At 42.0% G+C, this 27067-nt stretch overlaps 1 protein-coding gene across 1 annotated transcript in view; it reads left to right on the plus strand.

Moving 5' to 3' along the window:
* Window positions 1-20435: 20435 nt before the first annotated feature.
* ITPRID2 (ITPR interacting domain containing 2) overlaps window positions 20436-27067 on the plus strand; it is a 41591-nt gene continuing 34959 nt past the window's right edge. Inside the window, exons 1-4 of the mRNA XM_035331031.1 lie at window positions 20436-20650; window positions 20804-21085; window positions 21185-21233; window positions 26447-26496. Of these exons, the coding sequence (XP_035186922.1) occupies window positions 20851-21085; window positions 21185-21233; window positions 26447-26496 (334 nt within the window). The 5' untranslated portion in view covers window positions 20436-20650; window positions 20804-20850. The remainder of the gene's footprint in view (window positions 20651-20803; window positions 21086-21184; window positions 21234-26446; window positions 26497-27067) is intronic.

Below are 27067 nucleotides of genomic sequence, written 5' to 3' on the forward strand. Positions count from 1 at the left end.
TTTTTTTTTTTTGGTATTTTGAGCCTCAGAATTCTTGCCATATTCTTGAAGCTTTGAAAGCAAATGGGGAAACACTAGTCCCAACCCTGACCTTATTTCCTGTGCTACAATACAGAGACAACCCAAGGGAACTTTCAGGTTAGTTGGACGTTCCCTATCTTTCTATTTAGATTCTGTTTTCACTTTCCTTACTTGCCCAGCCTCAGTGTTGGCAGCTAGCACAAATTTATTGTGTGATCTTTATCTCTGGCATTGCCCTCTGAATGGTCAGCCCGATATCTCCTATCCTCATAAAGGCAACCTAGCTGTTGTAGATAAAATCTTGTGTACAGTACAGCTCTGGCGTGTCTTTGGGAGTGCTCAGATATTCCAGGAGGAGGAACTGCTGAAAGGCCTCCTTTTTTCCTCCCCTAACTGCGTGGTGGAGGTGCTGCAGCCGCTGTCCTGATGGCAAATGTCCTCTGGGAAGAGCACAAAGCAGAGAAGTCTCTTCTAAGGCTGGAAAGTTTCAAAGACACAGATGAATATCAATGGTCATGAAGGTTTAAACAGATCTCATTAGCTATGTTTCTGCTGGAAAGATAAATGTGGTGGGAGAGAGGTCTTTGATTCTGTTCAGCAGCCATCCTAGAGTAGTGTGCAACTGATGTGCTTAATCCCAGTAAAATCAGTTGATGGGTAAGATAGGAAGAAGTTATTAGCATACACTTGTGTATTGAACTTTAGATTTAGGACAGACTCCTCTGAAGTCAATTGAGAATTGACTAGGTTTAATTGAATAAACTCTTTATCTTCCTTGCTAGCATTGTTTTGTGATTTTTCTTAAGCGGAAGAAGAGGTGGTGGTCTTCAGTGCATGCTGTATTTATTGATGGTGGACTTACAAGGAAATCTCTTGATTTCAAATTTTCCAGTTGGTTGAAGTTAGTGAAACTCTAAAACGAGATGAGAGCTTTCACTAAGCTGTTTTTTGTAGGAACTTTAACTGTTGCAAACGAGTTATACTGCTTTATTCAGAAAATTACAGACTTTTACCAAGTGTACTGCTACCTAATTGGTTTCCTATAAGCCTTTCTTTGTGTGTTCTCTGAAACAATTTGTGCAGAGCTTAAACAGATTTTAAAAGTTGCTCACTTAATTATTGTTTGTAGTTTTGATGATTACCTGAAATGTTATCTGTCTGGAATTAAAACATAGCATTGATAAGTTGATATGTCCATACGGCCTCTTTTGAAATGGTATTTTTTTTACTGTTTCTTTTCAAATGTCTCTGCTAACAGTCAAACAAATGTACAATTTATGAAGATGCATTTTAAAGCTCTGTTAATCTGCTGGCCAGCTTCAGACTGTAGTTAAAAACACGCCTGGTTACACCGGAAAAACATCTTCTCAGCAAAGTGTCAACTTTCTTCTGGGTTAAAGCTCATAAATATTTTTTATTTATGAAGATTTTAAAAAGTTTGTTTTCTGTTTAGTTTCATAAACCAATCATGACTTAATCTGGTACATACTGCTAAGAAATATGGGTTCAATTATTTCAGTTTTTATGTCAACCCTTTGTCCAGGTCTGCATTTGCAGCTTTTAACTCTTCCAGATTTATTTTCATGTATTCAGTTTTTAACTCTGAGACTTGGAACAGCCTAGTGTACAATTTATCACACTAGTAATATTTTTCTCAAAGGTAAAGTAAGACCAAGTAATCTGTTGTATTAAATGTTTCTTTTTAAAGAAAAGGCAATTATGTATTTGCCTGAATTTGACTTATTGAACATGTCTAGGCTGTTATTTCTGGACTGAACAAATAGTTCTGTGCTGCGGATCCTCAGCTGAACATTGTTTTCGTATAACAACTGAGGTTTCAAGCAAGTAGAGCCTCACTGTGATGTTAACCAGAATATTATCTGTTTGGGTTACAGAATTTTCTTACATAATGTGCTTCACTGTTACTTCCAGAGTTCGGCAGCTGTTAAACAAATATTGCCACAGACTGTCTGCAGATTTCAGTGTTTAATTTCCTCTGTGCTATTGTTTGTCATTCAACAAAATACAAGTATGTAAAGTTGATCAATAGAGAAAGAAAGTGGCTTCTTTAAGTGGTGTCCTGGAAAAAAACGATGTATTTCTAATCCATGCATTCTCTAGCTCGTTCTCCAAAAGAGGCAATGTAGAAAGCAATAGCTATTTTTAAGGTACAAATTACTTTTTCCTTGATGGCATGCTAAAAATATCAGGAGGTTCATGGATAGGCCAGCTAGGTAATGATGTCTGTGGTGCTCTGAGGAGCCCAGAATAGGCGCTTCAGGATGGCTTTCCTAGTGGAACACGTGAGTTCCTGTGCCCAAGGCATGATTTACATTTTTTCTTAATGCTATTTACTTGATATTATTTCCTAGTTAAGTAATAGCTTTTGTGTGAATCATAACTACTTTGTCTCAAACTAATAGTGACTGCTTTGTCCAGTAAGTATTTAAAAATGGAATTGGTGCATGAGAATAGTAGCAGGCAAAGAAGCTATAGAGGAGAGGCTGAGGGGAAGGAATCCTTGTTGCTAGAAACCCCTGATGGTTCCTTGTAGTTAGAGAAATGTGTTTACAAACTCATTAGGGATGTTTGCCAGCTCTTGAACTTAAGCTGAAAGGCAAAACTACCACTGCCTCCAGGATTTAAACCTGAAACTATTACACCGATGAAGAGAGCTGCCTGTGAATGGAGGACAGGTGTCTGACAGTGGGTGGTGGCATTTCACTGGTGAGGGATGGGAGGGAAGAAACAAGGAAAAGAAAGTAATACTCTAAAAAAGAGACACTGGAGATGATACAATGCACTAGCTGGAACAGGCCCTGAACACAAGATTTTCAAGCAGTGGTCATATTTTAGCAGTTTAGTAGAAATTACTAGAAATTCCAACATGCTTGGAATTAATTTGAAAAAAAAAAATCAAAGTATTTCTTTTTCTACAACTCCACAGTAATAGCTGCTACAGGAGGGACATGAAATAAATCTGTGGAATCAAGGACTTTAGAAAGGGTATAAATAAAATGTGTAGGCTATTTATTAGACTGCTTTCTAAATGAACAATCTAATCTCTAGTCTGTGTAACTTCATTATCGGTAATTGAAAGGGCTCAAATATTTTTCCTCGTGTTTTAACAGCAGATGTGGACTAGTCCAAGTGCACTGAGACTGTTTTTCCAGTTGCCAAGACAGTTTTCTTTGAGAATGCCATGTGTTATGATGGCAGTCTTGGTGCCCTCGAGTTTTCTTAGAGGGTGCAGGGAGTCAGTGTTCTGGTAACTCATACCCCTGAGAAGAGTGACATGAGCTCAGATTCACTATGGAGAGCACCAGCAGGCAGCTGCTGATGTTCAAACATGTTGAATGTTAAAAAGCTTTTTTTTTTTTTTTGTTCTGCCAATGACTTTATACCTTCAGGAAAAGGAATTAAGTTTTCATGATGAAAAGAAGATATATTTTAATTGAAGATTGTTTTTTTAAAAAAAGTTTAACAGACTAATAATAAAACCATTCCAAGCTGCCTGCCAGCTACTGTGAACAATTATTTGCTGATGTTGTGAGTGCCGTGGCTGTACTTTAAAAGTTTGCTCCCTGATGCCAGTGATCATGTTGCATTGTTCCTCTCCTATTATTGACATCAGAATGTGGGCCAGGAAATCCTGAGTCTTTGGCTCATTAGTCTTACGAGTTGAGAATTATGATTAGCTATGAGTTAAGGAGTTGGACTCGATGATCCTTATGGGTCTCTTCCAACTCAAGAGACTTTATGATTCTAAGAATGCTTAATGGAATGAGTGATGGATGTTTGATAACCTTTTCTAAGTGGATTACTTTTTTTCTAATTTTTTTTTCTTTTTTTTTTTTCCTTTTTTTTTCTTTTTTTTTTTAATTTTCTTTACGGTTGTAGGTATTACACTTTGGAACTTAGGTTTTTGTTTTTTAAATCAGTCATCACTTTTGTGCATTACTTGTTGCTTCTCTGTTCCCAGCTGGCTGCTTCACAAGTGTGACTTGTACATGAGTAAGATGTGGTGATTGCAGTGGGGACAGCAAAAAGCATAGAACTGGCACTGAAGGTGGCTTGCAGGAGGCAGCATCATAGAATAGCCTGGAGGCACTTGCTGGAAGGTAAGCAGTGAGCTCACCAAGTAGGCTTGGACTATAGATTTGGTCTGTAACTTGTTCTTTGGATGGTGTTGAACTCTGGAGAAGCTTTTCAGGTATTCTCAGTCTTGGATGTTGTGAACCACTGGTGTCAAAGTCTTTCACTGTACAGAGGACATAATCACTCAGTTCAGGCCTGTGAGTGCTGTTCCTGCAGCTGAGTATCACCTGTACCTTCAAATGGAGCAGCAGTCCTACGTGCCTCAGCACAATCTCACAAACTGTCATCCTCATGCTTGAATAAGCCTTAGTATGAGTTAGGGCTGAAAACAGACACTGTAGTTACCCACTGCACTACAGAAGTGTTCTTGGCATTTTGTAGAGACATGCCATTTCTCTGTGAGCATTGATTTTTGTCTGCAAATACCATTATACCATTATACCTTTTTTTTCTTTTTTTTTTTTTTCCTCTCCATTTTGAGCTGTTAAAGCCTATATCTCTTTCAGTTAGGAGCTATTGGACAGTTCAGCTGAAATTCCATCCTCTCCTCTGTATCGTCAGACCACAAGTTCACTTTTCAAAAAGTAAATGTGCATGATATTCAGAGCGAGCTATGGGGTCCAGTTACGATGTGTCCTGTCACTCAGACAATCTGACAGAGGAGGCAAAGAGAAATACACCCCTCTGTATTGGTAACAAGTGCTGGCTATCTCTCTATCTAGCTGAAGTCATATTTATAGCCTGCTGTTGGTGCAGGTTCAAGGCATTCATCCTTGAGAATCAGAAATGCTTACCTCGAATCTACGGTAGCTAAATATAAGAAGTGTAATATTCTGCGTTCCTTCACAATGCTGGGAAGAACTCCAAAGGCTTGGGCTGAAGACGGGAGATGTGATGTCCGTACATGGGGGTAAAAATAGCGTAAGAGAGTGATTGGAAATAATATATTCAGCCTACAGCCATTAAAGGGAAACAGTTGAAGCAAATACCTCTTGATGATTTGCTTATGAGACTTCTCAAAAGTGCTTGTTCTAGCCCTGTCACTCACGATCCATCTGATCCATCTTGAAGCTGAGGTTATTAAACCAGGTAAGGGTCAGTCCTTAATGATTCCCTGTACATCTTTCTTTTAGCTTTGTCCTGTGCTTGCCCAAAACTGTAGCTTTCTTAGCAAAACCATTTATCAAAACTTCTTGAAGAAACATCTTGTTTCTACCAACTCTTTAGTACGAAGCAGCACTTTGATCATTACCACCTCTGTGTGTCTCCCTCCTGCTGCAGTTGTCCTCATCCCTCAGCCAAAGCAAAACTATTCAGGGGAGGATCTTTTTGATTTAGATCTGAGAATTTTCTATTGCTGTTATCTCCCTGGCATTTCTCCCTTTACCATGCTTAATTCAAAATGAATAAAATTGCATTTTCCTCAAGTTTTAATGCATCCATAAAATGTGAGAGTAACAGGCTACAAAGCTATGAAAGATATCCTGTTGTTAGCTTATTTTTTGTTATTTTGTTTTGTTTTGTTTGAAGGCCATCATATTTCAATTACTACCTTTAGTACAGTCATCATTCCTCCAAGGTGTGTTATGTGCAGCTGTAATGTTTGTGGCAAGAGCTGTCTCTGTAATTAGTGCACAGCAAGCTATTTTTTGTAGTGGTTCTTCAAGTGGTTATACAGCTGTGGAATGCACACCAGCAAGGAAATGCATAAGAAACTTTTCACCCATTTCATAACGATGCTGAAAATTACAGGATTCTCTTCAAACTTTAAACAAATGACTGAGATTTTTTTATTTTTATTTTTTTAATTTTAAGTTATGTCTGAAGGGAACCATATGCTGCAATCTCAAGTCAAATTAACAAGCTGTAGAAAAAGGTTACACAACTATGTGCAAACAGACAGCTGTTTAAGCCACCCAACCAAAGGAGAGCCAAATCTGATAGAAGAATATACCAGAAACTATGCTCATGTTTACTCAAAATTCAAATGACCTGAGATTTTTTGTCCTTTCTCCCACCCTTTTGCCACCCAGGTAAATTGACTTGGATGCTTTTTGGAGAGAGCAAATGGTCCTGAGTACAGCCTGGTTTATGAAGAAGTAAGAGCTGTCTGGAGCGTAGGAGGTGGGGGAAGAAAGCTGGACTGGTGCTTTACTGCTCAAGATTTGTCTAGAATTGTCCTTGAGCTTTTGCTATTTCACATCTTAGCTTTGTCTCAGGTTGTGATTATCCAGAAACGAGTGTTGGACACAGCTCATCAATGAATTTGCTGTATCCCATTGCTTTAAGGTTGATATAGGCCTCATGCAAGATGAGTTTGGTGTACAACGTGCCTTTCCTAGTAACATCAGTCTCATCGTGACATTTGGTGAATATTCTGTGATGTCCATTTAGCTTTCTTTTCCTGAAATACCCCTACTCACTTTGAAGAGTAAAGTAGCAAGGAATATTGTCCTACTGTGAGCAAAAAAAAAGAGGTTGAAGAAACAATGAGCTCTTGCATTTGTTAGCTCAACTATTGGGTCTTTGCACATCCACTCACTCAGAGCATAACTGGTGGAGTTTGAATCCATGTGTGTCCACCACGTTCTTCCATCAATCAAAGCTGCACATGTGGCTTTGTACCTGCACTGTGATATGTGCCTGTGATATGTTCCTCGATTGTTTTACTGAAGTAATATGGGAGAATTCAAACCAGATCTCCTGAGGACAAACTGCAGCCTGAAGAATCATTTCTCTAGTGCTTGCCCTACTTTTCTTCTCTAACTCATGTATTAAAATCTGAGGACGCTTTTTTTTTTCCAGAGACAGGAAATCAGTTCCTGGTAATTTAATCCCAGTCCCTTCATATAAATGCCATAATATCTCTAGGAAAGCAAGAAGAATCTGTCTATAAACACTAGAATTGTCCCCAGATCTAAACATATGTTTGAAAAATATTCATTTGAAAAATCTTGAGACAAACACATAGAGACTATAAGGTAGTGACACTGATGTTCATTCATCTTCCACTGGTGCTGATTTGTGTTTTTTTCCAAGAGTGCAAAGTATCAAGATTTATACACCATCTTTTGTGATGATGGCTGAGTTGGATAATTGAAGGGCTAAATAGCTCAGTTCTTCATGCCTTGCATCCTTCACACGCTGGTCTAAAGCACAGCAGGACTTTGTTGAGAAGAAATTGAAGTGGGATGGTAGCATTGCTGGAATTTCTCCCTCCAGTCTCCCACTATTTCATCTTATTCTGTTCAAATACTTATTCCAAATAACCACAGTGTTTCACTCAGACTTTTACTAGACACATTAAATGTACATTAATGGCTCTTGCATGGATGATGTATTTGTAGCTTTAGGGGGAGGGAAGGCAAAGCCACTTTGATATCAGTTTATGTACCACACCGTTTGTTTCTTGGAAAGCTCTAGGCCATTAAGAGTAGAAACTACACTGGAATATGTTCCATATGGCAGTTTCTCAGGTACTGTGAAAGCTAACCCAAGTTAATGATTAAAATGCATTTCTATCACTCTTTCCTTTTAGATGCAAAGAAAAGGGTTGGAGTTTTCTTTTTAATACTGTCATCTTTTTTTCTGTGGCACTGTCGTCGTTACCACAGCATGCTTGCTTTTTTTGTTGTGAAATATGTCATCTCAGTAGACAACCAAATGGGAGGAGGGTGGCTTTGCTCTTTAAGGTATTCTTATATAAATGAGCCCTTGGTGATATCGGTGATTGATGGAGCACTAATAGCACTGGCAGCTGTAAGGTTCCTATTACGGAGTAATACTGGAAAATACCACATGCTCCCTTCGTCCTTGCTGCACATTTTGCTGCACTGCCGTCTCACTTTGGGCAGCTGCAGAACATGCTGTCCTCGTGCTCAGCAGAGTCAGCAGCCACTGCATTCAGGAGGACCTGTTTTGGGATTTGTCCCTGTCAGAGCGACTTTCAGAGGTTGAAGGTGTAACAGTAACATGGAAGAGAGATTAAGCTCAAAACCCTGTTTTGTTACTCTTACAGTAATTCTTGGGGGCATTTATCCTCTTCTGTTATAAAGCAGAAGGTTTTTATTTGCCTGCCTGACAGGATGCTCTGACCTCATGTCCACTGGATGGTGCATCCTCTGTAATAAGAAGCCCGGAAAGGAACCGTCACCATTACAAATATAGGAACCAGGTGTAAACACTCAGAAAAATGAACTTCAACAATTAATGTACTTCAGGTTTGTTTAGTTGCTTTTTTTCCCAAAACTGTTCTGCCAGAAAAAAAAAAAAAAAAAAAGTCCACGTATGAATCACGAGACCTTCCAGTGTCCTTTCCCACTATCACCAAACCAAGGGGAAAAGCTTTGGGCTGGGAGTCACATAAAATGTGGAGAGAAATAAATGCAACTCTCCTCTGCTTGGCAGGGCAGCTCCTCAGCCCCTTCTCCTGAGATGAGATAGAGCTGTGGACATTTGCTCACCACCAAACTGCAGTTTGGTGGCTCTAGGATGTGACCACCAACTGATATTTACTGAGACCACACAGCCTCAGCTGTTTGCCCTTGATGGCTTTCCAAGGCCAAACTAACTTTAAGAAACAATAGTACCAAACTATTTTTCAGGGAACAGGGGTAGGATCAGGTAGAGAGAGATTCAGGAGCCTTTGCTGAGGCTTTCGTGCACTGTCTGGAGCGGGGTCCAGGCTGCTCCCTCTAGCACGTGGGCTGCTTGACTTCACCGTGTGCCAAAGATGTTCTTGTTCTGTGCTTTGTCTAGTGCATGACTCAGCTGTAGAGTCCATGGTGGGAGCATTCAGACCTAGTGCAGCTGTGCCTGCTGCTGGAACAGCTACTTTATATCCCAGGCAGGTCACAGCACAAGACAAAGAGCAGCTGTGCTGCCAGCCCATGAGTCAGGCAGCATCTGCACCTTGGAAGAAAACTGTCAATTTTACCATCAGATTGGTCACCTTAATCCTCCAAAGTTACTAAAAAGATGCTGATCAGTTCATTTCTGCATGGTATTGTAAAACTGTATGACTAGAGCTACCACATGATGCTTTGAAGTGGGCAGTACTTTTGAATTAGCATTTACTTCGTGTTTTCACTTTTTATTTTTTATTTTTTGCTAACACTAGAATAAGGAGATGAATTAAATACCTTTGCTAATAAGCATGCATCTGACTTCATGGCTTCAGCAATTCATTTCTGAGGATTTACCAATGGAGCAACTTAATAATGAGAAAAACTAATAAAGGAGAACTGAAAGTTAATGTTTTTCTCAGTGCTGGTTGGTGACAGTATTTTGGCTTGTGATAAAGGGAAACAAATTGTTGAGCTCTGAACATCTTCCTCTTCTCCTGGTACAATTTTTCAGCTATTAAGGAGCAGTTGTTTTTTTCCTTTGAGAGTTTCTGGTCAGAAATGCAGGTTTTGTGCTACAGCCATGTTGTCTTTCTACTAAGACAAATTCCTGAGGCTAGGATACTGGGACTGGTCTGAAAAACATTGTGCATTTTTCTTTCTTCATTTAAATAGAAGAGACAGAGAAAGCTTGCAGAGAAAGGGGGTGGAAGAAAATGTTGCTGTTGACTCTTTTCCAGATGTGGGTGAGAAATTTAGATACAATTGAAATTCGATGGTTCAGATGGTCTTTGATGGTACAGATGAAGCTGAGTTTATAACTATTTTGTTTCAGTTGTCTTAGCTGTTGAAACCTCATGCAGTCTAGCTAGGGATAAGTAGGAGCCCAGCTAAAGTTGCCAAAAGCTTCATATGTGATTTTCCAGCAAGCAGTAAGCTTAATGGATGTGTTTACAGTGTAACTAATACTTAAGCATTGATTTTCTAGAACCAATATATCAGGATACCCTGCAACATGCAAGGCTTGTAAGTGGCTACAGTTTGGATGCTGTGAAAAAGTCATCTGTGTTTAGAACAATTTACTTCCTTTTCTATTTGACTTTGGAGGCAGAATTGCTTTATCAGCAATTTGCTGCTGGGAGCACAAGGACCTTTTGTGAAGCAAACGGGCTCCGGCCCGGCAGGAGGGGGCCAGGAGGGTGGTCTGGGCCCTGGGCTGCAGGACTTGTGCTGCTCCTCGGCGCTGGATGGGCTCTGCTGCCTTTCAACTCAGACAGAAAACAGGAGCGCAGCGGAGCCACTTCAAAGTGTTTTTTCAGGAACACCACCCTTTGTCAGACAGCACCGATTCCCTAAGCACCATCAGTGTGTTGGAAATAAACATGAACTCCTCCACTCTGCTTTTATTAATTGCTAAATGTGCTTTGTGAAAACTAGCTAAAGGGTGTTACCAGCTTACGGCTTTGCCAAGGCAGTAAGGTGGAGTTGCATGTGGGAATGAAGCCTTGTTTAATCAGGTTTTATAATTACAATTTTAGCTAAAGCATGTTGGGTCAAGCAGTTCCTGTTTTAATGTACTTACTGTTTAGTCTTAAGTTAAAAAAATTACCAAACACCTATTCAATAACTGTTCCCTACTGTTGTGCATTGATCATCTACAAATACACATGCAATACCCGTATGTTGTATCTTTGTTTCTTCATTTTTACTTCTGTAACAAGCTTTAGGCATCAAATCTCCCCTGCAGTCCATTCAATTTTTTGAATTGGTTTTAATGATGGCAGCTTGAACTCATAATCAAGATGGGTGATCAGAGGGCTGTAGCAGAGCTTTTCCCTCTCTCCTACGATGGGTGCAGTTTGGTTTTAGTGTTTTCGTAATTGGCCTGTTAGATAAAGAGCAGGTTTATACCCTCTGTGGTGAGGTGTAGAGAGGAGACACTGTAGAGAAATTAAGAGCAGTGGTCTATGCATGGTTCATACACAAGCGGTAATTTAATGTCTTTTGCCTAATATGTTCTGAGTGGTAAAGCAGAGGGTTAGAATTGCCATGATTATAGAGATACGAAAAAACTTCCCAGTCTTAGGAGGAATGTTTGCAGGTTTGAGACTGAATTACTTATTTTCGAAATTGTGAAAATGTGAAAAACCCAGCAGAAACTGCTGAAAGCGCGAATGACCAAGCACAGGAGCCAGAGCTGCGGTGCTGCAGAAGTGTGGGCGACTCATGTAGCAGCCACAGAGCTGGTGCCATAAAGGTTAGCTATTTATAGGCAATAGGAAGGTTTCTGCTTTGTATTTGTGACGGCAGGTGAGCAAATACATGGAAAACTGTATATTCATTTGTCATCTTGGTTCAGCTGATAAATCAGCAGGTTTCTTCCCCAGTAGCAGACCTGTGCTCTTGATTTCTGGATCTCTAACCAAGACATCTGCCCGTAGCTCTGAAAGATGTGTTTGGGTAGCTGCTTTTATTATTATTATTATTATTATTATATATATATTTTTTTTGTAAGGTTTTGAAAACAGCATGTGAAGTATTGGGGGGGGGGGGGGGGACACGACAGGTGGAAGCAAAACCCTTTCCAAAGTCTTTTTTTCTAAGAAAGGAACATACAATCAGGAAAAATAAGAAACAAGAAACTCATGTTTGTCAGGAATTAGAGCCTAGGTGGCTTGACTTTTTTTTTTTTCCAGCTGAAAGCTTCTTTGGAGCCTTAACGCAGGATTAATATTTAAAGTATGCTTATACTATCATGAAGTTAATCGATGGAGGGTGAGCAATCCCCACTTAAAAGGCACAGACATGGAAATTGGTGCATTCTCCACAAGAGACTCTTAATGATTTCCTTTCAGAGGCTGTGCACACTATCTTAATTACACAGAAGCCTACGTAAAGGTACCATTGGATTAGATCCAACAAAAGCTAAAGCAAACAATATGACAACGAAAAGGGCACTTGCGTCATTTCACTTTAGCATTTATAATACAAACAATAACTGGCAAATAAAAAGCTTCTAGACTGTGGTGTGCTCAGTAGTGCCAGGATAATTATTCCTTCACATTTAATCATTAAAACAAAGAATGCCATAACTGAAAATACAGGGACAGTCTTTCTTCTGTCATCATTTGTCTGGATGAAAGCAAGGCCTGCTTTCAGCAAGGAGGTGTGCTTCCTGTAGCTCTTTGCTGCTAAATGAAGTTAATCACCTCTAAACTTCACAGATAAGCCTTTCTGTGTGATCTTGTCCTGTGTGCACCAACAAAAATGTATTGGAAAGGCTGGTCGATAAGCCCTGCGGGGAGATAGAGCTGCTGCAGCTCTCATTCGAGATGCCGTTGCTTTCTGTGAAGGCTAGGATTTGAGACACGCAGTAATGTTAATTGACTTGATCATTGTTCCTGCGTGGTTAACTCTGGCATTCTGATCAAACCCACCTTGTGAAGCCAAGGCTTCTGGATCCATGAAACTCCAAGCTCTTGTTCTGGAGAACTCAGCTTTAAAATGTGACTTTGGCTGTGGCAGTGCGCTGTTAACATACTTTGTCTAATAACTGAGGGGGAAAATGTCTAAATCTTCACACACTGTTTTCTAAAAGGATACTGATGTGGTATCAAAGGTCAGGCCTCTCCAGACCTTAATTTCTTTGCATCTTTGATTGTTAGGTGTATTTCAGTGTTACCAAAAAAAAAAAAAAAGTTATCACAATATTCCTTAGCTCGTTGGAATGGCCAAATCATCTGGATGGTGCTGGGGACCTTCAGAGAATGGTAGGTAGAGGAGGGCGTCTCCCTCTTCCCTTACCAATATTTCTTACCTTCCTCTGATCACTTTGGTGGCAGTTCCTCAGAAACTTCAGCCTTTCACTGCAATGCAGCACCCTGTGGCAGGCTCCACATCCCCAGGCCTTACTCTTGCTGAATACGTGGCTCTGTGGCTGTGTTCCAACATGCACCGAGGAGAGAAGAGCAGCATTTTCTGTGGGAGGTCAGGAGGATGCACAGGCCTCCTCCAGTTTTGTGCAAGTTGTAATTTCTGAAAAGGGGCATTTCCAAGATGGGATGGACACAGACGAGCCCACAGAATTAATGGCTGTCAGTGTGACAGCACTGACACTCCCTATGTGTTAGAGGTTAGTGTGCAGCACATCTGGTCCCTACAGCCACCAGGGTATGGGACAGAGGAAGGGAGGACCATATATGACATGTTTCTATATCCAGAACAACTGCCTTCATCCATGGAAGGCCCAAAATTGTTTTAAACATTACTAATGCGTGTTTTTTTGTTGTTGTCATTTTTTTTTTTTCATATAAAACAAGTTTTCCAATACTGGCAAAGCCTGATATATGAGCAGTGTTTGAAAGCTGATTTCTTGCTGGTGTCAGGGAACCCTGATTGAAAATACTGTGACCCATCCTTCCCTGTGGCCATACACCAAAATAAGCTGTCACAGTCCCAACCATCGTGCTCTAGCAGCAGTGATAAGAGCCTTGGTTAAAATATGTCATGTTCTTATCCCTTAGGCATTATGTTGTGCAATATCAGCCCTAATCAAACTAGCTTCTGACTTATTTACACAAATGGCACAAATGGCAGAGTCCTTATCTTTAGTAGGGCAGTTTTTTCTCACCCTTCCATATCTACTGCCCACAATTTTCTGTGTGTGATAATCAGAGCCATTCCTGCAGTAAGTGATTGAGTACTTGGAAAGAGGCACAGATGTTAATGTACATGTGAGAGCACTCACTAGCTGCCGGCAAGTGGGAGGTAAGAGCACGCTGGGATTAACCAGCCTCTTAGGGAGTGTGCAGGCATTGACTATTCCCACTGTACTGCAAAGGAAAGTTTTCCTCTGGATGTTGGAAAATTTTTGGTTTGGGTGTTGTTTTTTGTTTGTTTGTTTGTTTGCATACTGCACTTGGACTTTCAGTTTATATTTTGATTTATTAAATGGATGGGAGAATATCAGAGTTCAGGGATTGGAGGCATGTTAGTTTGAATTATTGAATGCTCACAAAGGCAGTATTAATCTACTATCTAAAGTGGGCTGAATAGACAAAGCCCTCTGATTTAGCACCAGAAGGCTTGAAGCTCCATGTAACAGAGCCATTTCTCTGGGCAGCACAGGTTCTCTTCCCATTTGTACGTGGCATCACTTTCACTACCACCAGTCCTTTCTGTGCTCTCTAACAAGCTATGTTTAAAGTTAATGAGACTTTGTGTGAAGGTTTTGCCAGCCAGGATTGTAGACAGCAATGAGGTACCTGACTAGTACAAAATGCGACGCTTTTGTGTCTTGGACTTCTGCCCAGTGGGAGCCACTTATGTTGACCACATCAGATAAATTCACATAAGTCACCAAAGAATTGCAGGCCAGGAATGGCTGTTGGTTGCTACTGGATCAGACTAGACTCTGACCAGTCAGCTAGGGAAATATCCTGCTCTCCAAACACTGGAGGATCCATTTATAAACATTTAAAAATACATGCGACAAGATGGAGCTGTTAGACTGGAATATCCTCTTTAGAATGATACCGCCTGACCACTAAATGTCTATGAAAAAAAGATTTAAATAGCATAGTGACTCACCAAGAAGTTATTGAGCTGGGTAAATAAATCTTTCTTTAGATTTTATTGATCGGTGTGAAAGAGCTCGTGAAGTAAAATATGGCTTTTTCTTTAAGCAGCGTCACAGAGGAATTCTGGCCTTTGCACAGAGGTTTTTTTGTTTTGTTTTGTTTTATCACCCTTAAGTTCAGGAGTAGTTAATTTATGTATAATGGGGGAAAAAATTGATTTTGTTCCTTTTATCCCAGTTTTGTTTTAATGGAGATAATACACTGACATTTTAAAGATAGATTTTTTTTTTCTTCTGTTTTTTTTTACTGCATTATTTTTTTATTGACAATCTTGTTCTGACCAAGTGCTAGTCTGAAGGAGCTACGAAGCCTGGACTCCCTCCCTCCCACCCCCCTGCTCCCACTGCCAACGATGGAGTTTATACCGATGGCACCGAGCACTATTGTTTGAACGGATGTCTCCACACCAAGTGGATGTGACTTATACCAAGTAATACAAATACTCCAAGACTGCCTAGCCCATCCTAGCTGTGGTTTTACTTGGCAGCTCTCTCTATTCTCAGCATAGGATTTTCTGCTCATGTTTTTTGTCCTACCACTAGTCACAACTATAGGACAACTTGGTCAACGCCTTAAAGTCAATACTACTATCACTCTGGAATTTCTTGTATTTTCCAAGGAAAGGAAATGCATTAATTTTAGAGCTGAGTCAAGCCCACAAATGAATCAGTACATTGCATAGATATATGACAGAACATTTTTGTAAGTAACTGGTCTTGCAAACTGGGCTGCTTGGTTCCAGGTGACAATCAAGGGACATGTCCTCTGTGCTTGCTTATACACATATATTGTGTGGATGTTGGCGATGAGGAATAAACTCAAGTTTATATTTGGTGGGGTTTGTTTTGTTTTATTTAAATCCTGAAGAAAAACTGTTTACATAGATTATTTTCCTCTCCTTCTCCAGCCTTAATTTCTGAGCTTACTGGCAAATTTCAGCCCAATGCTAGGAGGGAAGAGAATTTAGCATTATGTTTCAGTATGTTTCATAAAGCAGATAGTTGGGCAGATAAGTGGCAAAGGCTGCACCATAAAGTCACTCATCAGACAACAAAAATCTATAGAAGAGAGACATTACAAATGCTCCAATGATGAAAGACTCAATGGAAGTGAAAATATCTACCCACAAAACCTGAATCCATAGAATACTTGATTGCCTCCATTCTGGAGCTGATGAAACTTCAACCGATTCATTTAAAAATAAATAAATCTGTCCGGTGAGTAGAAAATTGTATGGTATGCTGGTCACATCTGGGTATGCTGTGCTGATTTGTTTTGCTGTCCTCTGGATCATTGTTTGGCAGTGGACAGCAACTACTCCATACCTCAATGTATGTTAAAATGTTTAATTATTTAAAATGCAGAGTTCTATGAGTGATTTCAGTGAGAGCAGGAATAAGACTCAAAATATTGGTAGGCTGCTTTTCAGTGTGGAGGGTAAGATAAACAAATAGCTTTTAAATGCAGGTAAATCTTTCTCTTCTCTGCTTTTTGGGTTGTTACTTTATCAGCTGTTTGGAACACAACATTTGAAAATGATGAAGAAGAACAGTATAAATGTAATGACTGTCTTGCAGTTCTTCAACTGTAAAAAGAACACAGAACTCTGTAGCACAGGATACATATGCACAAATGGACACTGTCCTAGAGCAATAGTCTTGAAAGGATGTTGCTCAGGAAGGGAATGACAGTCTCTAAAATTAAAGAAGTCTCTAGAATTAAAGAATTAAAAAATAACAGCATTGAAGGAGAAAATTCAGAGTCAGTTTTAAAATTGAAATGAACCACACTTAATATTCTACATCTGTGGGGCATTTTTTCCTTAGCCTGCTTTCTTGGCAAAGATCTTAGTATCTTCAAAAATTACAACTGCCCACTGACACAGTTGAGTGATGTGAGTGCATTTACATCTTGGATGATTTAGAACCACTTTTACTCTCTCCTCTTCTTTATGGTGTTGTGTTTTTTTTTGTTGTTATATACATTTACGTACAGTTGGACTCAACTGCCTCCATCTGATTTGGTGGTGCAGCTGTAATCCTCTTCAGTACAGATATCCGGCTCTTCCTTTAGAAACTTCCTCTTGCTATACTATAGTTCTTGTAAACGCCCTAACGGAAGTGGTTTTTTTCCTCCTTCCTTCTGCTGCAAGAGGTCCTAGAAATACGAGTCACCTTATAAAACAGGCAATATTGAGTTTGAAAAGAGCCCAAAGTGCACTACTATTAGAAAAAAAATCTGTATAGAAACATCATGTATATCACTTACATAAACAAAATGACTGGCAAAGCTGTGGAGGCTGTCCGAACACTTTAATTTATTAGAGTAAAACTTCTAGGTTATTTTCCATCCTTTTTATTCCATATGTTTGAGAGAGAACATCTGTCTGTTGACAGTGATGGTTCCAGACCAGTATAGGATATTCTTCTTTGTAAAGAAAGATACTGGAATGACACTTCAGATGCAATAGCCTTTAACTTGTAACATTTCACTTTAAATACTTATTTTTTTAAAAAAATAAAACATTTTAAAAATGAAATGCATTATGTTGTTTTATGAGCATCATTTTTATTTAGTATTTTATGGCACATGTATATTTTATAGGATGCAAGGAGACTCTCTGTTCTGCCTTAGCAAATTACCTTTTCTGTTACTTGATTTAGGTTCCTGCAAGCTTTGATGGAGTGAAAAAAAATAAGGTTTCCTTTTTGTTAGTATGTTAAGAAAATCCTCAGAGGTCTAAAATGGCAGATGCTCTTGCAGTGCTTTGTCAGTATTGTGAGAGAGACAAGGATTTCAAAAGGCTGAACACAATAGAGGGTGTCCTATGAGACACAAAGAGAACTCATAAAAAAACATAAACAGAAACAAAACAAAAAAAAAAAAAAGAGGCATTTCCACTGGCAGGGAAAATACCTATGGAAGCTCTGTGAGAGAAATGTGCTGGTTGGTCTCCTGCTCTTGCTAGAAACAGGACGAGGGTGCTGAGATGTACTTGGAGAAGCTGGGAAGTTGCCAAAGCAACTTGAAGAGATATCTGCACCTTCCCAACAACTATCGCCTTGGAGGAGCTCTGCAAAGATTAATCTCCAGCCTTTTGCTTTCATTTGCAGATGCATGATATGTATTGGAGAAGTCAGAAAACCAAATTGCCCATCCCTGAAGTGGGCCATCAAACACAGAATATCACAAAAGACAGTACAAGACCTTTCTCCTTTGACACACAATAGCTATTGCTGGTATCTTGCCAGGTTGTCATTTTCATTTATAGTATAACAGAGGCCTAAGTAGACTTTTTTTTTTTTTTTTTTTTTTTTAATACTCTTGGCTCAGAAAGAAATTGCTTAATTTAACATAGTGCATTTACTAAAATGGAGCTGTGGAAACTTTAAAGATGTACATGACACTGGGCTATGTGTTTCTTTGCATTCTCTTGCTCTTGAACACACACCCTGCCAAAGCAAATAACTGCACAATATTTATCATAGTTTTGTTACTGTGTAGGAATGCTTTTTGTTATGATGTTCGTCAAGGTGAACTATTTGTTAGCTCCTCCTTTCTTCTGTGTGGAAAAAACCAACCACATTGAAATCCAGCTGTAGTGGGGATATATTGCTGACTGGGAACTGCTTGTCCCAAGACCAGACCTACACTAGGCAGCAGCATGAAGTTTCTTCTCTTGTCGAGAGTTGGTTCTCACTGCCATCTGAAAGTCCAATGGAAGTGCTTTTTTCCTTATAGTACCATTCCTCTAAATGTTCTTGCCTTTAAAATTACTCTCAGGTCTTCAGTCATAAGGCATTTAATAGGGTGTTAGCCACAGCATTGGTATGCTCTGAGCTTGTCCTTCAGGGGGACGTTGGGTTCTGTCCCCTGGGAAATACTGAAGGATCCCTTGATGCCCAGATCCAGCAGGAAAGCAGCCTGCTCATGCCCAAAGCATAGGAAAGCATAGCTGTAGCACAGCAGGAAAGCGCTACTCACCGTGAACTTGGACACTGGGATGAGTCCCCAGAGGAAGTGGTGGAAGTGCCTCGTTTATGTCTTTTTGAATTCTGTAGTAATGATTTTTTTTTAAAATTTTTTTAGGCAATCCTGTATCTGAAATAATCCTCTGCAGGGAAAAAAAAATAATCTTCAAAACTTTTTACTCTTTGGAGAACAAAAGACAGTAATTTGATTTAGCAGGATACCTTGGGCTAAATTGTATCTGTGTGTATTCAGTGTGTGTTCATATATATTTCTATACATGTTTATGTATACACGTCCAATGCCCAGATGACAAATTTAAAAGTTTGTTTATTTATTTATTTATTTATATTTTTTACTATGATGCCAAGCAGTACTGCTATGGTGCTATGGTTATAAACCCTATTTCAGGAATCTATGCTGTAGTAATTCTTTCTTATCTAGCTACTGCCAATTGCAATAGTTTCAAAAATAATTTGGAAAAAGCAAGTTGGCCTGTTTTAAGTGACAAGAATTCCTGACAGGATCTTTTCCCCCAGTCCCTTATTTCTTTGAAGTACAGCTAACAAATCACCATCTGAAGTGAGAGCAGCTTCTATTACAAAACAAAATCACTTTTTGGTTACAAGTACAGAAAGAAATGAGAAGCCAGATATTTTCCATAGAAAGAAGGCCTACTTAATGTGGTGAGTGTGCGATCCTTATCCATACAGAGTCAGAAGGGAACTTTCTGGGACATGATAAAAAGGTGCAAGTGAGAGTCCAAGCTGTATGTGGCAGGCATTGCAGGACTGCATTGTAAAAAGCTACTGGCTGCTGTTTACATTTCAAACATTCCCTGAATGTGTGTTGTCACAACAGACAAGCAATTATAGGCAATAATGTCAGTAATTTGTGGATTAAGAACTCCTTAAGGATGTATTGGCACAGCAGACAGTAGCCGCTTTTAGCTTGCAACTGTTCAGCCTCAGCTCTTCGCTGTGCCAACGAAACTGTTACTTCCCAGAAGCTATTGTGCTCCCTGAGAAGCAGCGAAACAATCGGAGTAGTGAAATCTCTCACACTGCTCCTACCACCCACGGGATTCTGCAGTGGCTCTCGCCAAATGTCCCAACCCCAATATTCATTTTTACAGACACATCTATTGATGCATACGCATAAAACAGAAATATTGGCTATTAGCTACAGTAACGCTGTGCTAGGCTCTTAGGACCAAACCCAGAAAAATCAGTTTTTAAGACTCCAGGGCTATATAAATGCAGTCGTGTGAAACTTTCGTCAAGCAGGAAGCCACAGCACAGCGTGTCTGGTGGCGTGGGGTAGGTGCTGGGCCTCTAACTCACCTTGCTGGGAACAGACATGGCTCAGAACATGGCCCAAACTTGATGGGAAAAAAATGTATTGTGTGAGTTTGCCTTGGTGAGAAAATATAGATTGTTTTGGGGATCAGCAAGAAAGACTGAAGTGCAGTCTGCTCTTTAGAACAAACGCTTGCATTTAGAAAGAACTATCAGAAATTCCTTGTAAGGTTTGAACTGCTAAGCTAGGAAATGAGAGGGTATTACCACAGTCCGTTACATGTGGCAAGAAATATCTCGTATTAATTAAGCACATCGACCTGGTCATTCCATAGGCAGATTTGCTTTTAGACAAAAGATATCTCATGTTCCTGCCTGTCAATGCCTCTACACCTCCAGAGGACTCTGGTCAGCTTCTCTTTGAGCCTAGTCATTCAGCACCGCTTCCCGAAGCCAGCAGTGAGAGGGACCTGTTCAAAGCCTTCTCTCTCCCAGGTGCCACGGCTGCGGTGAGCTCGCGGGGCTCAGTGGCAACCCCCGGGGGTGTCGCGGGGGAGCCCCCGCCCGTCGGAGCGGAGCGGAGCGGTGCGGAGCGGAGCGGAGCGGTGCTGTGCGGCTCCGCACGGCCCCGGCAGGAGGCGAGCTGCCGCCGGCCCCGCTGCCATCACGTGGCCGCCGGGTTTTCTCCCCGCAGCGGTATGAGGAAGTCACAGCCGCCGCCGCCGCCGTCCGCAGCCTCGGCGGGCGCAGCCTCCGCCGCCGCCTCCCCGCCGCGCGCTATGTGGGTACCGCGGGTCGGGACGGGACGGGACGGGACGGGACGGGACGGGGGGCAGCGTGTGGGTGCGGGCGGCACGGCACGGCGCGGCTCCGCTGGGTTCCCTTCCCCTCCCGTCCCGCCCCGTCCCATCGCCTCCCGTTCCCTTCCCCGCAGGGTGGCTCCGAGCCGCGGTCGCCTCCCGGCGTGAAGCCGCCGTCGCGATGGAGGAGCCCCCGGTGGCAGAGGAGTGGCAGGGGGCGACCCAGAAGAGGAAGGCCTGGGCCAAGAGCCGGGACTCCTGGCAGGCGTCGGAAGCGGAGGACTTCTCGGCAGCGGCGGCGGAGCTGGCCCGCGGCGAGGAGGAGGAGGAGGAGGAGGAAGACGACGAGGAAGAGGAGGAGGAGGAAGAGGAGGACCACCTCGCCGGCGGCAAGCTGCCGCTGGCCGCAGAAGCAGGTCAGGGCGGGGGGCGGCGGGGCCGGGGACCCCCAGGGGCCGCCCCCGCCGGCCGGGCGGTTGCTGACTGCCGGCTCTTCTCTCCCGCTCTGCCCGCAGGCCACAGCGTGCCCAACGAGAAGATCGCGATATGGCTGAAGGACTGCAGGTGGGTGCTGCCGCCGCTGCTGCGGGGGGGCGAGCCCACCTCCGTGGGGGGCGGCTGCTCCCCGGGATGCGGAGCGCGCTTTGCCAGCAGCGCTGGAGGGGAACGAGCCGGCGCTTGGCACCTTTACTCTCGGTGTGTCGTGTAGCGAGGCCGCAGGCTTTCTGAAGTTCTCTGGCAGGGGAGGAACTCGGGTCGGGAGAGGAAGGCAGCCTTGTGTTGGAAGCTGCGCTGTGCCTCGCAGAGGGGCTCCAGCATAATGCCTCCCCCGTTGCCCGGTTCTTGCTGCAGCTTTAAAAAACTGCTTATGTGGCAGGGGCCTCTGTACTTAGGGGTCTGCAGGAGCAGCGTAGGCTAGCTGGATCTATCCAAGTCTCTGTCAGTCTGCTACCGCTTGGACTGACTTCCTTAACTTGAGGCGTGGGGTGCGTATTCTGTGATTCTGGTGCTGTTACAAAATACGCTGTGGGTGTTTAGAGCGGGCTGATGGCAGTACTTTTTCTTCAGCCTCAGTCACATAAAAGCATAAATGCTACATCCAGTTGCAGCTGCTTCTCTCCTGTCTTTTTCTCCATTCAGTTCTAGCAGTCCTTGGAGCCACGGCTGATGGGAAGAAGTGAACGATTAGCTTTCCAGTAGTTAACAAAATTTCAAGATCTCCCCTTCTTTTAAGCACAGCTACTTTAAGATGAAGATTTACCTCTCAGATTAGCAGTGCCTTTATGATCTTTTGATCCAGTAAGCAGCTGAGCTGAGCTTACTCCTGTAACTGAAGTGCAGACTGCTTTGTAGTTGCAGTGTCCTTAGTGTAGTTTTCTTCATGATCTCGCCAGGCTGTGCCTTGGGAGGGGGTATTGGCAGCAAGAGTCTTGAAATCACGCTGTGCCCCAAAATCCAACATTCAAACCAGACAGGCTGTTCTCCCAGAATGCAAAAATGGGAGAAAATTTTTCTGAATTGACCTGAAATTAGACCTAATGAAGTATATCCTTGGAAGTCTAATGAAGCATATCCATGAAGTGTTATAGATTTGGTGCTTTATTAAAACTGTTTTTTGAGTAGGGAGGGGAAAAAATGAAGGAGCAAAGGGGGAAGAGACCCTTGAAGGAGAAATGCTTGCTAATGCGGCTGTGGCGCTTTTCTCAGTATCTGCAGGATTTTTGTCTGGAACCTTCCCTGGCACTGTCATCCTTTCCATTTTGGTACAAAATTTAAGGAATAGCACACTCCTGCAAATTTGCAGCACAAACATCTAATTGATGTTCACAAATCTTGAATAATAATACAGAGCTTGCTCTTTTATTCATGTCCTCCAGTTGTTGTTAAAACATGCTCCCAGCGCTTCTGTGGAATGTGTTTGCATCGCTGGCAGTTGATTCACGAAATGTGGGAATCTTATTTTACACCCAAATTGCATATCTTACATGTAAGGAAATAAAGCACAAGTTTACCCTTTTGCTGATGTAGGGATGCAAGCTTTAGCTAATGTTTGTCTGTGAAACCCTTTGTGGCCCTTTCACAGAAGTCTTTTAAAGTGCAGTTATACTGTTGTAAATATTTTCAGAAGAATCTTGTGTCTCATCAGAAAGATAAAATTTGAATATATATTTTTTAAGATCTCTTAAACCAAACTATCCAAGCTGGAGTGAGCCTCTGAGTCTGTAGTGTGCAGAGGGCATGCAGATACTGCTCATATCATACGGGAGATCCGATCCCAGCTCCCTGAAGTTGTGCACAGTTCCTTGTGTTTTAAAATCACAGAATGGGTTAGTTTCTATGTATATGGTATACATGGGAGCAGTAGGAGCTAGATACGTGCAGGAAAATGATTATTCAGTTTAAATTGTTATAAAGTGACTGTATGTATAGAAACCCTGAACTGATTGACTCCTGATAACAATGTATATAGGAAAAGAGGAAAGTGTAAAAGGTGTCAGAGCAGCCCCATAGATACTATTGTTTAAGAAAATAATACTTGAGAACAAGAGTTGTTATGAAAACTTATGATTGTTTTTATCCCAGATAATTATTATTTAATAACACTGCTTTTGCTGTGGAGCTTTATTTGCTACAAAGTGTGGGCAACGTATGCAAACTGATCTGTTTCTGGTCTATCGCACAACTGCTTTCTTACCAGTTAGCTCTGCTACAAAAATATAACCATTACTATAAACAAGCATTCAGTTACTAAAATAAAGTATTTTCTCTGTTACATATTTTCTAAAAAGTCATTCCCATTTTGTCAGAGTTTTTATCAGCTTTTGTGAAAAGTACATTGGAAGAAAATTGGCACATTTTAAATCTAATTTTCTGCTTTGAGTTGGCAGTAGCACAAAAAAATTAATATCAACCCACTGCATAAATAGATCTGCTTATAAGATTTATTCCTTCATTTGTTTCCAAAAGCATCAATGGGGTTACAAGTTAGATAAAAAGAATGGCTAGTTGTCCTGTGTTAACCATGTTAGCAGTTTGGAGCTCATATTGCTTGGCATATCTGTTTGTCATCTGCTTTGGAGGAGAGACGAGTGTTCCTAGTATCCCATGCTTTTTAACTTTATTTAAAAAAAAAAAAAAAAAAAAAAGGCACCAAAACAAGTATGTATCACACTGTGATAAGAATTATGGAGGGTTCAGAAATGTCAGATGTTACCCAAAGTTTCCGGTTTGCTCATGTTTTGGGAATCGCGTGCCTTTGAAAAAGGGATTCTTTTCTCTCCTCCCAGAAGCCTGACAAGGCATTTTGAAGCAATGAGAAAGCTTGCAAAGACTTTTAGTTTTAACTCCTATTGAACTAAGATGAGAAGAAAATGTGTTTGTATTACACTGATAGAAAAGGAGAAACTTTTGTCAGCTGTGCGGTGGTGTGTGTTATTTTAATTCCGTAAGTTTAAACTCCTCCAGAAGCACAGGGGGTGTCAGAGGTATTTAGGAACTATCTCCTGTAGATACGCAGGAAATGAGTTCTTGAAATGCCTCAGAAAGAAGAGGTTTTTGTTTTTTGCTTCAAGTTTAAAATAAACACTGCTCCTACCCAAGTAAGGCTGCAAAAGCGGAGGTTCAAATGGCGTTTCCAGCACCGTGCAAAACCCTCGAGCTGCGTGTGCAGGCGGCCGGCCACCAGTGGCAGCTGAGGCTGCAGGACTGCGGGGAGCCCCATGCCCGACGCGGGCCCTGCACAGCGCCCTCTTACCTGCATCCCGGGGTTCATCCCGCGCCTGCATACCGCTGCTGGAATTAAGTCATTGGTACAATATGGTAATAAACCTGTGACTCATCCACGTGGGAATGCAAATGAAAAACTGCAGGGCTCCTTGGCCCAAGTGGCCCCTTGGCTCCAGCCTTTCCCGATGCCTGGGGTGCTCCCCTGCCCCTCCCATACTCTCCCCCCTGTCTCCACATGAAGGTGGCAGGGCCTGTGGCTGCCTCTGGAGCTCCTGCACATGGAGTGGCCTCCAAACCATTCCTGTCACAGGGTGCCTGGGGACAGGCCCCAGGGAGCTGGCTCCTGGGCACTGCAGCTGGAAAACAGCCCTACACCAAGAAGCAGAGCTGCTCCCGCTGTTGTTCACAAGGATTTTGGTGTGGGTGCTTGTCCCTTGTGTAAGTTTGTGCCTCACCAGCTTCTTAAGCACAGGTTTTCTGAAGGAAGGGGTGCAACGCAGCTGTATGTGTGTGCAGGAGCGTGAGCAGGGAGGCAGACGGACAGAGCTGCTTTTCCAGCAGCCACCAACATGCTGCAGTGCCGACGGGCTTCACTTCTGAAAGAAATGCCAGCTACAGTGGTTGCTTTCACTGCTTTCTGCCTTTTGGTTCGTGCAGCCCCGAGCTTGACCAGCAGCACATTTCTGTATAAAAAAGCCGGAGGTGCTGGAGTAGCCACCAGGGAAGGGGAGGGAGAAGAAGGGGAAGGTGCCTGTCACGGCCAGCATACGAGCAGGGGTTTGGTTGTTACCACAGAGCACAGGGCTGGCTGGAGTGTGAAGGGCCTAGATGGCCTGCCCTAACTTTGAAACCCCGACATGAAATGTACACAGAAATCGAGGAGACTGAGTCTCTGTGGACCTTGTCCTGTCACCTGCAACACATTGGTGCACCGAGCTGCTTCTGCTGTTTGAGTTGGCCTCTTGCTGCAGTGGCTTTTCTTTGCGTTTCGAAAGATACATCAAAGTTAGCTTGCTTCCTATCAGCACGCTGCATGTGGAAACTAAACTATTTTCGGGCTGGGGGCGGGGGGGAGAGTTGTAAAGTATAAGGTCTGTTACAAAGCAGATGCAAACTTCTGTTGCTTAATTTGGTCATGACACCAAAGCAAATACTGTATCAGAGCACTGTTTGCTTCAAGTTCCTTGGTCAGGTTTATGTATTTGTCTAATTAAAAACCCAAATGAAACATACATAATATAGGCACATAAATCATCTGCTTTTTCCTTCCTTATGAGTATTATATTTCTGAATTTGTTTTGGAATTTTAGCATTATGCTGTACTACTTAACAGTGACAGGTCTTTTTGGTTAGACATCTCTCAGAGACAAGACAAAGAAATACCCAGATAAAGTCAACAAATTTAATGAGAGCACAGAAAAGGATTGGACCTGTTACTTGCATGGTTTCTGCTGCTGATTTTGGACACAGTGGGATTTGAAAAATCTACTGCCTTTCAAGGAATAGCCATAGCAGAGATCACCTAAATAAGAGCTAATATAAAGAGTCTATAAAATGCCATCACTGGCAAGTGACAGCTGACATAGCTATCTAGGTTTTTTTCTTCTTTCTGATCAGCAAGTACAACTTTTAACCCTTCTCTCCAAAGCTTGAGGCAAATCGATGGTAAGAAGTTTTAAATTTGTAGAAAATGGGTATCATGAAAATGAGATTGGGTTAGTCCATTCAAATCCCATGCTCATTTTTTGGGTGCTTTGCTCAGAATTCTATGATTTTCCTCGAGAGAGGGCTGCTGGCCCTGAAGCTTTGCCACCAACTCATACCTCAGTACTGCAGTCGTTACCAACCTGTTTTGTTGTTTTTCCCTACAAAGCCTATTTGCTCAGAGGGCTGGGGATTGCTTAGGAAGTTATTGCCAGTCCTCATATGTTTGTGCTTTCTGGGGGCGGAGGGAGGGACAACCGCTGCTATCACAAGCTTGCTGCACGCTGTAAGGAAGGACATGAAGCAGCAAGTTTTTAAGCTGGTATTAATCTCTTCTGTGGTTTCAGAACGCCTCTGGGAGCCTCCCTGGATGAGCAGAGCAATCCTCTGTTGAAGGGTAAGGAAAGGTTTTACCTACTAAGATCTTTTTTTCTGAGAAGCAAGCTCTCGTGTATGTTCACCCGAGACCTCGGCAATTTAACAGTGGCACAAAAGACAGTCGAGTTGGCCTTGCTGAATTATTCCCACTAAGAAGCAGTTGTGCCTAAGAAACTCAGGAAAGGAGGGTAAAGATCCCTGTTCAGTCTTTCTGGAGACTTTAGTAAACCTTTAAAAAAAGAAAAAAGAAAAAGAAAAAGAAAATAAAAGGCAGAATGAGGAGTTTCTTCTCCCAGCTGGTGAGCATTTGGTAGTCTCTGCATCTAATAGCTCAGGTTGCCACACCTGAAAATTTTACTATCTGAGCAGGTCCGAATACTAAAGTTCAAAGTACAGTGAGAATTTGCAGGTAGTGACACAGCATAGAGGAGTTACTGGCTGTCTCTGGAGTCTTTGCTTGAACTCTTAATATGGGAGAGGGAGAGAGAGAGGGGAGTGCCTAACCCAGACTCAAACTTTGGATCCCCCGGTAAGAGGTCTGGAGGCTAATACAGCAGCAGAAGGAACAGATATGGTGGGTAATACTTCTA

This window comes from Oxyura jamaicensis, chromosome 7 (assembly GCF_011077185.1).
Source record: "Oxyura jamaicensis isolate SHBP4307 breed ruddy duck chromosome 7, BPBGC_Ojam_1.0, whole genome shotgun sequence".
Classification (NCBI taxonomy): domain Eukaryota; kingdom Metazoa; phylum Chordata; class Aves; order Anseriformes; family Anatidae; genus Oxyura; species Oxyura jamaicensis.